At 36.6% G+C, this 13639-nt stretch overlaps 2 protein-coding genes across 3 annotated transcripts; both read right to left on the reverse strand.

The window, feature by feature from the left end:
* Positions 1–489: 489 nt before the first annotated feature.
* On the reverse strand, positions 490–3948 carry LOC113358646 (probable RNA 3'-terminal phosphate cyclase-like protein). Of its 2 annotated transcripts, XM_026602257.1 has the most exons (6): positions 3616–3948; positions 3368–3523; positions 2170–2351; positions 1896–2071; positions 1562–1769; positions 490–876 (listed from the first exon to the last, which is right to left on the reverse strand). In XM_026602257.1, exons 1-6 carry the CDS (start codon positions 3812–3814, stop codon positions 667–669), a joined length of 1131 nt encoding a protein of 376 aa, XP_026458042.1. In that variant the 5' UTR covers positions 3815–3948; the 3' UTR covers positions 490–666. The 2 variants fall into 2 exon arrangements, with proteins under 2 accessions (XP_026458042.1, XP_026458043.1); XM_026602258.1 differs by lacking the exons at positions 3368–3523; positions 3616–3948 and adding an exon at positions 2780–3199.
* Positions 3949–4839: 891 nt separating this feature from the next.
* LOC113358647 (GATA transcription factor 24-like) lies at positions 4840–11395 on the reverse strand. The gene is made up of 8 exons (XM_026602260.1): positions 11115–11395; positions 10534–10907; positions 9489–9575; positions 9267–9400; positions 7033–7149; positions 6360–6465; positions 5718–5795; positions 4840–5337 (listed from the first exon to the last, which is right to left on the reverse strand). Exons 2-8 carry the CDS (start codon positions 10861–10863, stop codon positions 5281–5283), a joined length of 909 nt encoding a protein of 302 aa, XP_026458045.1. The 5' UTR covers positions 10864–10907; positions 11115–11395; the 3' UTR covers positions 4840–5280.
* Between the last annotated feature and the right edge of the window lie 2244 nt (positions 11396–13639).

Here is a 13639-nt window from a genome sequence, read left to right on the forward strand (position 1 = left end):
TCTCATTCACCTTCCATTGTACTTTTGGAATCTGCTAACTGTTTCTCCATTCCACAGATATGGTCTTTGAAACTTCATTGTTATCCTCCACTCTTGTATTCTCACATGCCAATTCCTTGATCTTCCCATCTAATGGAACACATTTGTTCTGTTAAAATAAACGGCTTCGCTGTCCTTGTAGAAGACCCCAATGACTTAAGAAGGTCAAATGCTAAGGTCAGGCAAGGCAAGATAGTGAGGGATTAATATCATGTCGTAGTGAGGGATTGACAAATTTTGGGTTACAGTAGTCACCAGATAGATTTTGGTACGATAACGATTTAGGATTACGAAACATACGTTAGATCAGGATTACAAGTTTAGGGTCATGACAGGTGAAAACTTCATATGTAATGACAAATGAGATTTTCATGAGTAAATTTGATGCTACAGTGTGAATTTTGGGTCGTCAGGCGGATTTTGGGTTGTTTCTTTACAGGCCAAACAATAGACTGAAGAAGATGAAGATAACATAATGAATAATGAAATTTGAACCAACAAGCTAATAGAATTGCCCACCTCCAAGTATTTCATATAGCGTGTACATTTACCATGTGCATAAATTGTTGTGAGCCTATGGAGACAGTTTTACATTAGGAAATCACCCCCTGACTAGTATAGTTGGTATTAGGAGAACTTTCTTGAGAGATTCTTCAAACCACAACCCACGCACTTTAGTATGACAGTTTCTGTTGACGGATCAGGCGTAATAACAAATTTGACACCGAGGAAATCTCTGATATGTCCGAGTGTTTCTATAGCATAAGGTGAGAGCTTTCCTACACGAACCTTTGAAACATCTTGCGGGCATAAAGCGCAAAGAAGGAATAACAAACCCTGGGATTTAACATAATCAGTAGTCAATTCTATGCAGACAGTTGAGAAGATATCATAACTAAAAAAAAAAGTAGTATATTGGCAGATGTATAAAGTTCATAACAATTATTGCATACCCCATATAGCACATACGTTTTGCAATAATTCTCACCAATCACCATCACAAAACCGATACCCCATAGGCTTTCAGTATGTGATTTAAGACCTACTTAAAATCACACCCACATAAATAAAATGACAATCATGGACTGATGGGAATAGAGAACAAAAAACGATGGGTTACCAAAAAGAAAGAGAATTCCTCAACAGTTAACCTCATTACCGCTTTTCACGATATCTAGCCAATCCATACAGCAAAATATGCATCACACCATATACAACAACTATATTTTGTCATTGAAATGACGTAATCCAACTTGGGTGCTCAGATGTTCAATTTTCCACAATTCAGGTGACAAACAACATCATAGTACTGGCCTTCCTAATCAAGCTCGGTATCATCATATTTATAAAAGAAATAGGAATTCTGCAGAAAATGAGTCATTGCAGACTAAAGCATGGGACTGTTTAGGATTTTATGTAGGTTATAATTAGGTCATCTTATCAAAAAGTTAATGTGTTGATAAGGTTATGAAATCATAATATCAAATACTGTAATGGAAAAGATACAGCTCCGATCACAAACCTGATGTGTTGAGTCCACCACTCCTCCTTGTTTAATCTCTCCTAGAAGCATAGAAGCAGCTTGCTCACCAATCTCTTCAGGTGGCATTAGCTCCTTCGTCTCATCATCCTCATCGCCCTCCCCTCTTGCATAGCTAACTGCAGTATCAGTAGAGATAAAGCACCCTGATGTGGTCTCAGCGACCAATGACATACCAAAGCCAGGAGATCTGCAACAGAACCAATGAAACATGTGAGACTTTATTTCAATTTCTTGAACAAAGATATCAGCTAGTTTCTAGTAAAATATAAAAACATATTTCTGCACGGAAACACTCCTGTAAAAAAGTCCGTACTTTCCAGCTTTATCTCCAGCTTTATGATCTGTAAATATATGAACATCAGGAAGTAGGCGATTGAAGATTCCACGAGCAGCATGAATCATGGTGTTTTCAAACTGAGAAGACACTCTGGTGGAGAAAGTTGTTCCTCTGATTCTTTTAACCATTCCTTCATCTATCCAAGTAACTGCCTACATAAAAGAACATCTCTACCAAGTCAATCCTAAGCAGCATGATAACGTACGAAAAGCTCCCTGTTATTCTATTCATAATAACACAAGATACTTACTGATAAGCTACTTTCAACCACCGGAACCATCAAAATAACTTCACCACCACCCAATGGCGGAGCTCCACGGTTGACTATTTTCAGATCCACTCCTTCTGAATCAATCCCAAAGCGTTTCAGAATATTCAATGTAGTCGACCGGAAAGTATCAACAGTTGGATCCTTCGAATCATTAGTGATTCCTGATGAAAACATCTCCTACACATCAGGACAACACTAACAAATGAACTGCATTTCTTTCAGTCTAACAATTAATATACTGGACTTGAAAGCGCTTCACATTTACTGTATCTCAACACCTCTAGTCATGCCTCTCGGATTATCACAACACCTACTTGAATGGCAGGTATGAACGACGAGTACAACTATGAAATTGTATAACACGGAGGAGAGGTATTGTTATTATTAGATGACACCAACATTGATATTATTAACAATATCATACACAAAATCATTTAGATTGTAATTAGATGACATTATTAACAATATCGTACACCAAATCCCGTAGAGTGTAACTAGATGACATAAATATTTCTTAAATTGATGTTTATGAACCCAAAAAATATAAGAATGAAACAGAAATGGTAAAGAGAAGACAAATAAACCCTACTAGTTAGCTGGAAACGGTTAGCTATGCAGGTGTTGGTACTCTCAATTGGGCTCCTGACAGAAATAGTAAGTGCTCTGTCAAGAGTGCTCACGACACTCTTAGTAACTTCAGACCTGCTAACAGCAATGGCGATAATTTTGTTCCTAGAGAAATTTGGAAGCATCTGTGAAATCTAGAGTCCCTCATAGAGGGTAAAGCTCTTTGGTTGGAAATATTTGTACCATATCTTGCCAACTAGAGATAATTTAGGTAGGTACAGAAATGATATTAAGACACACTGCAGTCTATATAATACCAAAGATGAAAGTAGGGATCATTTATTTCTTAGCTACTTGGCACTGTTCAAATATTGGGTGATAATATCAGTTCCAAGATGTGTGGGTCATTAGTTGGTTTAACTCTTCTATGTTTCAGAATCGGACGTCTATAGATTTACGGTCACAATTTGGTTCTTGTGGATTTTGGAAAGACAAGTGCAGTAAGATTTTGTAAAGCTCGGGTCCTAATACTAATAGACAGAATACTTTTTGAGTAAAATCTGTCAACTTAGTAAAACTAAGAAGTTTAAAGTAAAGAGAGAACAACAACCTTTAAGCTTAATCTCAAGCGACTTCTTTCCAAATAATCCAAGAACAATCAATGGCTCAAGGAAATACCCAATTGATCTACTAAGACCACAATCGAACCCATCATCATAACGCTTTCCACATACTATTACTCCTGGCGTATACTTTAGTTTAGTTCCTGCAGACCAAAAAATTCAGAAACCCTCATATAATCCAAAACCAAAAATCGGAATCCAAATAAAAAAAAAGTTGGAGATAAATTTTAGTTACCAGTTTCATTGATTACAACAGCCCCGCCATCAGATATCAACTCTATTAATCGAAGTAATTTGATTTCATGAGAACGTAGACCTGGCCATGTTTCATCAGCTCTGATTTCTTCAATTGAGATTGGAGTTCCTGATAGAGTTGATAACACTAGCCTTTGTCTGAAATGTCTACTTCCCTTCAGTTTCATATACTTCACCATTTTCTCCTACTCCAAGGTTTAGTTAGGGTTTTAGTTTTGAGTTGCAGACTTGCAGTGCAGATTTTTAGTTGCGTCCAGAAATTTTAGGTTGAACCGTTGAAGTGTAAGTTAAAATCACCGAGTATATATGGGTCTGGATTATGAGAATTTGGGTATGACTTAACCAGTAGTAACAAATTTCGGATATATCTGTTTTGCTTATGTGTTTCTTGCAAATTTATGTTGTGGGAGGGAGGCTCGGTTTAGGAAAATCCAGATTAAGGCTAATCCCTATGGTCTTCTAATTTAGCAGCTAGATTGGTCATCCACGTCCGCTAGGGCAACCTCTTAAGTTCTATGATATTGCTAATCTAGCAGCTAGATTAGCAGTCCGCGTCATATGGAACCACTGTCCAGCGTTGTTTGGTTTAACGTTTTAAATTTCGGCCGTCAGATCAAATTTTGTGATTTTTGTGATCCCTGTGAATTTTGTGAGCGTTGAACCACTCAACATTGGGACCATTTTTTGAGCGCTGACATTCAGCGCTTTAAATTTCAGCCATCAGATCAAATTTTATGATTTTTGTGAGCGCTGAACCATTCAGCATTGGGACCATTTTTTGAGCGCTGAATCATTCAGCGTTTCTACTTTCTGACACTTTCTTACAATGGACGTGTTGCACGCCGCACGCTGTAAACCGCCAGACCAATATCCTGATGAGTATCCCCCAGTTTGTGACATGTTTGATGTCTCGAGTGTTTTCGTGGAAAACATGTAGCAGATTGCTATATGTTGCAAGTCAAGAGACTTGCCACAGGAGAATAGCATGTGACGCTATTAAGCTTGTCTTGGCTAGTCGTCGCTGCTAGTTCAACTGCAAGCACTTGCTAGGAGAGACAAGTAGACAGAAGTAGTGTTAACTTTTTTCCCACACTTTTTTCTTGATTTGCAACAATTTTTGGCCAATCTAGCAGCTCAATCCAACCCATAGGGGTTAGCCTAAGAATTGTATCACAATGACAAATTGGCTCACACTGCTTGAGAATTTTTTCTAGTAAACAATCCAGTTTGGCTTCAGATACAAACACAAGTGATGCACCAGTAAAAGTATACACTAAAAATGTTCAGAAGAAACAGCTGGAAACATAAGAGAATATACAAGTGAATAATTAAGCTCTTCCAAAGACATTTAGGTGGTGAAGATAACAAACTAAAACTCTTAATCAACTACCTATAAAAAGGTTCATTCTCTTCTTGTATGAAGTGTAAATACGAGTGGCACTGCCATAGTCAAGGGTGCAGAAGAAATAGAAATATAAAATTCTTTTTTCTGGGATCCGAAATGTCACGTTAGAATACATGTACGAGAGGAACCCCCTAAGAACTCATCATCATCATCTAAGAAGGGGCTGCTGAGATGAGATATCCCCTGTCATCCGATTCATATACATAAAACTCGCAAGAGAACTTGGTAGCAACATCACGGTCACGAGGATTCACTACCAGTTGCTTCTGGTGTTTCAAGAACCTCTGCAGCTTTGTTCTGCAAGAAAAAAGAACATACAAAGAAAAGGATGAGCAGATTTTGAGGAAATTATGGTTAACATCAGTATCTACACAAGGACCAGTAAGGGTTGCTATTTGTAAGAACGATCTTAACCAAAGTTCAACTTCATGATTTCTAAAAATACGTCAGATGATACTAAAACTCAGGTTATGAATCTGACTCGATATTAACAATCACCAAACTATGTCTCAAGTTTAAATGTTTAGAATGTCTTTCTCCATGCCTAATTGTGTATGGTAGAAACAACTAGTTGTGCACTTCATGGAGGTCTAGAAAATATTATCAACATACAGCAAACTACAGAAACTTATGTTCACATGTATTATATAGGTGGGAAATATCAAACAAGTACTGACCTCCTCAGTTGAATTTAAGGGAGGAGTATTCTGCACTGGCAAACCCGCCCCCGCCTTTGTGAGGTCCCTCAATGTTCCCTGCAGGTAAAAATGCAGTTAGGTGAAAAATAGTCAAACTGTGTTGCACCTCTACTAATTAACTACTGCATTCTTTTTTTACAAGGACGATAAACATGTGCAAAGGTAATATCATCAACTCCTGGATATTGGATATCGGAATCGGGTCATGTGCATGTTGACTGCAAAGGGAGTAACAAATCATCTATTATTTTATTATTCTAAGGAAAATGCTGACCATAGTGATGCAGGAGCATAATTGGCTATCTTTTCTTTATTTATTTGATGAGTTATTTGGTAGTTTATACATCATGTGACTTTCTCATAGATTAAGGGCTACGATTTAAAGTATCCTTATTTAGGATTCTTAGCTAGGAAATCTAAATAAGTTTAGGATACTCATTTGTGGGCAGTTTTTTATTTATTACTGAGTTTTATTTCAGTTGAGTTTCTACTAAGAACTCTCCTTCATTCTACATTCTGAAACCTAACTTTCTTCTTTTACCATTCCTGCACCATAACTTGGTGTAAAAACAAATGCCGTGGAGTATCACAACAGTCAAAAGTACGATGCTAAATAATAACCTTATTTGCCCACATCAGTCCACATGCATTGCACAATGTCCTCGGTCCTTCAGGTCCACGACGCATCATTGGAGTTTGTTTCCCAGAAGTCCCACAATGACGGCAGCTGAAAGAAAAAAAACCAACGAAATGTATCAACTAAGGGCTGGTCAGTAAAATGAGAACAAAGACTGGTGGGATGTAAAGCATGCCATGGCTCACAAAAGAGCATATGACTCAAGTTACTTAACACTACTATCTAGTAGTTTATTTTAGACAAAATCAAAGAGCTTGAATTTAATTTCTTACATGTACAATTTTCGTCAACAGTAAATATATATATATTTTTTTTGGAAACGAACAGTAAATAATTTTCATTAAGTCATAACTCATAAGTATTACTAAAACAAGATTAAGTAGCACTAAAACAAGATTGACAGAATCTAATAGCTGTAAAATGTAACCAGAAACTTTAAAGAGATTAACAAGATGGATTTAAGCGAGTTTTAAATACCCAGAGTTCATTCTTTAAGTTAAAACTATCACTAAAACGAGTTTCCAAAGATCCAACACATCTTTAATGAGCCCAGATACAGGAAAAGAACTAAGCAACATGGGCATCAACAGAAACAGATGAACATCAAGACGCAAGGTAAGTACAAAAAGAACAAAGAGATGCACATTATGATCTTACGTTGCCTCTTGTTGTCCGTTTTCACCCCAGCGACCTGAATCCCAAGTTGTTATTGCTGACCCAGATTCATCCTGAATGTTCTTTGAAGAGGTGAACTGGCCTTTGTGCCGTTGCATCCTACAAAAATAGCAATATAACTTTTATCAAGATCGTAATGTAATTTCAAGATTACAGTGCATCAACCATGGAACGGAACAATTAGTTTAGGCTGTAAGTGTTCAGTTTTTGGTAGCAAAAAATTAAGTGCAATGGCATAACTCAGATCAATTTCCTATGGTTCACAATACAACATAGCATCAGTGTAGCTTCACAAAAAAAAAAAAAAAAAAAAAAAAAAAAAAAAAGAAAGAACTTATAGATATATATGTGAAACTGATTAAACACAAAACCAAAAACCAATCTAATAATCCATGATAAAAGGAATAAATAAACTAACCTAGTAGTTATGCAAGTGAACGTGTACAAAAAAGCTGTCGTCATTTTCGTTCTTCGTTCCGTCGTCGACCCTATCTATGTTTCTACGATGGCCCAAGAACACGCTTATTCTTTAAATAAGAATTGACTTTCTATACAACATAACTTATGTCACTTTTTTGATGCCATTGATGTGCTTGAAGATCAGAAATCAATGTACCATTAAGCATATGCAGAATGCAGTAACATAATAATCCACCATGATAAACGGATAAAGGGAGCAGAACAAACAAAAAAAATAGCTAACTAAGCCTATGTCGTACTGACTTGTTCTTTGGTTTTGGAGTCTCTAAATAGTTGGCTAGCAGAGAGTTGAGTAGTTTTTAGGGTTTTTTAATACTAAAACCTAAAAAGAAAACGTTAGGACTTGTCCCTGTTTTTTCTCCAGAAAACCTAAGAAGGAAACATTGAGACTTGTTTTTGGGATTTAAATCCCTGTTTTTTCTCCAGAATATTCCCATTTTTTTCTCTAGAAAATATAAATGCGGACGCATTGGAGCGTTTATTTAGTGAAGCGCTAAAAAGCCTGCTTCAAAACGTTTTTTAAAACACTGCATAGCATAAGGTAGAGGCGGAAAATTATTTTCCTACAATTGTCTGCCTCACGTACACGGTTTCTGGAGTTAAGAAAGAAACTCTGTCAGTTCACACAAAGGCATGGACATCTCTTTGACTGGTCTTAGACTAGGGTCTTATGGCCATTCAACTTGGAAGATGGGAAAAACTCAAGTTCCAAAGTTGGTTTCCTACAAAGATGGAACAAACTTTGGAATCCAAAGAAAAACGCGTAATGGTTTCCCACTAGTCAACCGGAAACGATTACCAATTTTCTTCCATATTTTCGATTTTTATTACATCTTTTTAATTTTGGTCCCACTTTTCCTTTATTTTGGACATTTTAGCCTATGCGCTTCACTCAAAACAGTGTATTGCAATGGTTACGCACCACTTTTCGACTAGGCGCTTTCTTGTTTTCAATTAGTGTATTAACAGCCATAAGACCTAGTGTCTTCCAAAGTCTGAGGTGGCTCCCCAAGAGAATTATGGTCCTTATTCACAAGATTCACAAGAGAAACCACGTCAGATTTTGGAAGAGACTAGGTCTTGTGGATACCAGTTCCAAAATTCAAAACGCATAATCATTACTTGTTGAGAACACGGAATCATTTCGTGTGTCACGTAACACAATGATTACCCGTTGGAAAGAATAAAAAATCGGAAAAACAAAGGAAAAGTGGGACCTAAGACCTGAAAGATACAAAAAAAAAAAAAAGAAAAAAATCGAGAAAAAAGAAGTGGGAAACAATTTTTCAAGCGGAAAACCATTCCGCGCTTTTCTTTGGATTCCAAAGTCCGTTCCCTCTTTGTAGGGAACCAACTTAAAAACTTGAGTTAAGGTCACAGTTTTCTCCATCTTCCCAAGTTGAATGCCCATAAGAGCTAGTCTTACGCAGTTAAGCAAATGTACTCAATTCACCTAAAACTTTAAGAAGTAGCACCTCGTACCCCAAGTTATTAATATAACCAACCATGTAACAAAGTCTTAGAATCCAGAATGTGTTCCAGGGAAACATAACATAATCTAAAGAACTGCAAATAGTTCATCTTTGACTTATCACATGCAAGAATATGGGCGCATTTAAATGACGATAAACATACATTCGAATGCAAGAAGTAGAAGTAAAAGGAATTGGTACCACCCAAAACAACTGACACACTCAAAAACAGATCCAAGAAGTCAACAATCATGTGTCTCATACCTTAACGCAACCTCTTTACGAACAGTATAACGAATTTTCTTATCGAAGTTTCGCTCTTTTCTCTTTTCGCGAAACCTTATCAAAGAAGCCATCCTCTGAGGAACATTTAATCGTGGTGGAATTTCATTCAACCCCTGGAAGATAGATTTAGTTTGTAAGGCAAAGAGATATGAAGGGACAAAAGGAGCAAAGTGTTTAAACAGATCATCATAAGAAGAATACCCTATTATTATGAGGAGGAGCTGTTGGTATAGCCGGGACAGTAGTAGGTACTTCGCGTCCCCCGAGTAATAAAAGCACAGCTTGGACCTGGAAGATACAATGAGACCAAGAAATATGCCCAACCTTTTTCAGTGACTTATACACAAAATAGACAACAATCCATCAAAAAGTATATGATCACCAGTATGAAATAAACAAGGTACCAAGCAACTTGCAGAGCAGAATCTAAATCCCTTGGCTCCTTGCAAACTTTAAGGTTGAAAGAGTTTGGAGTTTTGACTTTAACATGTATTCCTAGCAATGTAAATTACTAACAAGTAACAACCTCGAAAACCTATGCCTGTATCATTATTCTGACAGTAACTTACAAACAAAAGAGCAAATAAAGCATGTCAACATGATACACAGTATTAGTTTCTCTTTCCTCCGAATAGCCATCTTCCTACTCTAGCAATGAATACAATATAGAAGGGGAGGGTCTATTTAACATTACCAGCATCTAAATGTAGCATAGCTGTAAAACCCACTAATGTCGTAAGTACTCAATACTTCACAAATCCAAACTAACGCTTCTGAATGGGTTGTGAACATGTACAACTGTTAGGATCTTTACTAAAGCCACAAATAACAATGCACTTCATAACCGTCAAGCCTCCACTCCAGGCGAAGCATAATCATTAAACTCATTGATCATTTATGCCATCCCTAAGGCTTCTTCCTATTTTCTCACTAGGTGTAACCCAAGTCATACTGCATGCACAGTACCCTTGTAGCCTCATCCGTTTGATTGTTGGCTGAGAAGCTGTTTTCCTCTAACTCAAAACATCACTGTGCACACCGAATTATCTTTCTACTTTCTGATATTTATTGGTGTTTTCAGGGATGAGTTAGGCCTACTAGACATCTAGGGTGAATGAGCGACTCCATTCACAAAAATTTAATAATCATTTACATGGTAATGCCACAATTGGTATACACTCCTACGTGGTGTAACTTTATGTATATTATGTAACTGAACTAGATTAATTTAGAAAGAAGTTTGCACCTTTTCAGGGGAGACAGAATCAAAGACATAGACTTCGCCCTGAAACGATAGAGTTAACTGATTTCCATGTCCACCAATACCATTACGAGTCATTGTTGTTCCACGCATATCAGCTAAATGCCCCGTAGGAACTTCTGCCTCCATACCATCACTTCCAGCACCATCATCATCCTCTTCCATTACACTACCACCATTACCATTATTGTTCTCATGATTTACTATATGAGCATGATTTTGTTGCATGTAATGAACATGATGCAGAGATTGTGAATCACTCAGTGATTCATCAGTAATATGAACTTCATTTATCTGCCCTGGAAGTTGTTGCATCTTTAATCCAACTCACACTTGCACCTGTACTTCTATACCTTAATCTGCAAGCAAAACAACAACAATTAATCATTCAATATTTCAAAATGAAACCCTAAGTATTCATTTTTCCCACAAAAAATGATTTTTCCCCCTTGAAAAGCTCCAATTATTCTCTTCCCAAAGACTGTCTCTGACCAAGTTAATCAGGAGAAAAAATCCTAAAATTCATACAAAATTAAAAAATGAGAAATTTTCTATCAAAATCAAACCTTTTCGATGTACAAATCTCCAGAACCTTGATCTAGCGATAACTCCCAAACCCGAGAATTCTAGATTAAGCAATTAAACCAAAAAATGAATTCCACAGAAATGATCTGAGCATTGAACCTATCACAGTTCCCAGAAATTTCAGGGTATTGACCTGGGTCTAATCGTATTGATCAAAATGAAAAATCTTTTTGAAGATTTCTAGGGTTCTGAAAGAAAATTTTGGGGAGAAATTATTAGGGTTTTGGTGTGAAGAACAAGGGATGAAGAGGGAGAGGGAGATTTATGACAATCCAGATCTCGATAATGGAAATTAAAGATAAATTAATGGTCATGATTTTTTCTTTTTATTACGGAACTGTCCTTTTTAAAGTGGTTAAGAAATCCCGTGTTGGTCAGAACAACTGCGATGGTGCGATCAAAATCATAGACGAATGACAAAAAAAAACGACCAAATTTCAGTTTAGTCCGTGGTGTTATATTAGGGTGTAAGAGTAAATTTGGTCGTTTGGGAAAAAGTATACACCAGGATCACATTATATGCCCGCCCCATCACCAGGATCACATTATATGTCGTCCCATCACCAGGATCACATTATATGCCCGCCCCATCACAGGATCACATTATATACACGCCCCATCAGCCATCAAGCGAACTTTATATGTACGCCTCACTGAGGATCACATTATATGCCCGCCCCATCACCAGGATCACATTATATATCCGCCCGGTGACAAACGAACATTATACGTTCGCTCGACTATATATAGTTTTGGTCTTGGTTTCAGACCAAATATAGTCTGGAATTTGGTTTTGGTCCGGCTTTTAGTCTTTACTCCGTCCCGCTGTGTCTCGTCTCTGGACCATAATTATAGGTTTGACCGTCCACTGTGGTTGCTCTTAGTGGGCGGGCTGGATTAATTGGAGCTATTGTTCGTGGCCACGATTTTTGCAGGGATTTGTCTATGGGAAATTTAAATCTTTAATAGCGTCTTGGATACCAAAAACACAAGTCAGAAACAAAAATATTTTGCTCCACAAAAGCTTAACGTTTTTGCTTTTAGAAGTCATTTGGAAATAGCATAGTCAAATTGATTTCATGTTTTTGGACTTCTAGAAATTAAAAAATCACTTTTGAACGTACATCCAAACGGAAAGAATTTTGCTCTAGCATAATTGATCTAGCAACACAAAAACCGGACATGTGGCGTTTTGTGATGTAGGCAAACTATGGATTTAACCATAGTTATCAAACGGATTTGTTAGCTGCCGAATATTCAACCTATCTTCCCTTGTTTGGCGCCAAGAGAAATATGAAGTTCTCTGAATTTGTTAAAAACCTAAAATCCATAACATTGATTTTGATCTGAAAATTGAAGAACAAAATAACACAAACTGCATATTCCATATCGAATTTAAATCAAAGAAGAAAGTGAACAACAAAATTTTCCTTCAAGATAAGCAACGAATCTATAACTCATTTTTTAAGTTATAGGCAAAACAATTGTGAATGGTTGTTGTTCTTTCCCTTATAAGTTACTCACGTCATTAAAAAGGAAAAACCAATTTAGCTATGACAAAACAGTGTCGAGACCTTAGCAAAAGTTAAACAATTGTTTTGATCTGAGTACACTGCATACTAATGGAATATTCATCTTGTATCAAGGAACTTGGGTGTTTACATACCCATTTGAAGATACTAGTAGCTAAAAATAGTTAGGTGCTGAAAGTTCAAATTTTCCTCAAAGATTAGAGTTTTTTGGCAGCAAAAATACCGTAACACAACTATGATTTAAACTCCTAGTTTGGTGACATCACAACACCCCTCATGTTTGGCTCTGGTGCTCCTAGATAAATTATGATTTAGCACTGCTAGAGCAAAAAAATTTCCCATCCAAACACCTTATAAGACTAGGGCTGAGCATTTGTTATCAAATTCGCCAACCTGACGCGGTTCACCTAAATTCTTTGGGTCGATGACACGGTGTCCTACTGTATATTGATGGATTGGACGTAGGTATATAATTTTTACAATCTAATATGGAATGGTTGGTTTAGAATTTCGTTGGACATTCATATCCACTAGGTTAAAGAGTATTTGTGAGAATTTTAGAAGACATAGGGTTAGTTTAGGAATCATCATCAGATATAAACTCACTTTTAGCTTATTTACAACGAGTTTGTAGGTTGAAACCTAAAGGAGAAATTGATCGAATCAATCATGATTGTTTATTAAGTCGGTGAGAGAAGCCCTGAAAATTGGATACTCAATTAAGTTGACTAAGTGAAATTTTTTGATCAAAATTTCAACTTTGTGTTTCTACTAGACATGAATACTAATCTTACTTTGTGATTTATTTCAAGTTTATACTTTGTGACTAAATGTTTTGGTTCATTCATCTCTAATCAGTTTTTTTATTTCTCTGCAATATTTCGAGTCGACTCATGTTTGAGTTTAGGAAAAAAATTGTAAGTAGTAATCCTAAGTTATCTTTTGTTTGGAAATATTAAATTAGTTATTTATTA

Source organism: Papaver somniferum, chromosome 3 (genome assembly GCF_003573695.1).
Source record: "Papaver somniferum cultivar HN1 chromosome 3, ASM357369v1, whole genome shotgun sequence".
In the NCBI taxonomy this organism is placed as follows: domain Eukaryota; kingdom Viridiplantae; phylum Streptophyta; class Magnoliopsida; order Ranunculales; family Papaveraceae; genus Papaver; species Papaver somniferum.

Bases quoted from the DNA above. Each gene is read 5' to 3' on its own strand.
- LOC113358646 (XM_026602257.1), bottom strand. From the start codon at position 3,814: ATGGTGAAGTATATGAAACTGAAGGGAAGTAGACATTTCAGACAAAGG. The intron at 3,524-3,615 runs GTAACTAAAATT...TTTGGTCTGCAG, and splicing joins TGTTGTAATCAATGAAACTG to GAACTAAACTAAAGTATACG. The intron at 1,770-1,895 runs GTACGGACTTTT...GTTCTGTTGCAG, and splicing joins GCTGGAGATAAAGCTGGAAA to ATCTCCTGGCTTTGGTATGT.
- LOC113358647 (XM_026602260.1), bottom strand. From the start codon at position 10,863: ATGCAACAACTTCCAGGGCAGATAAATGAAGTTCATATTACTGATGAA. The intron at 7,150-9,266 runs GTATGAGACACA...CTATTTTTGTAG, and splicing joins CGTAAAGAGGTTGCGTTAAG to GATGCAACGGCACAAAGGCC. The intron at 5,338-5,717 runs GTCAGTACTTGT...TTTTTCTTGCAG, and splicing joins CCTTAAATTCAACTGAGGAG to AACAAAGCTGCAGAGGTTCT.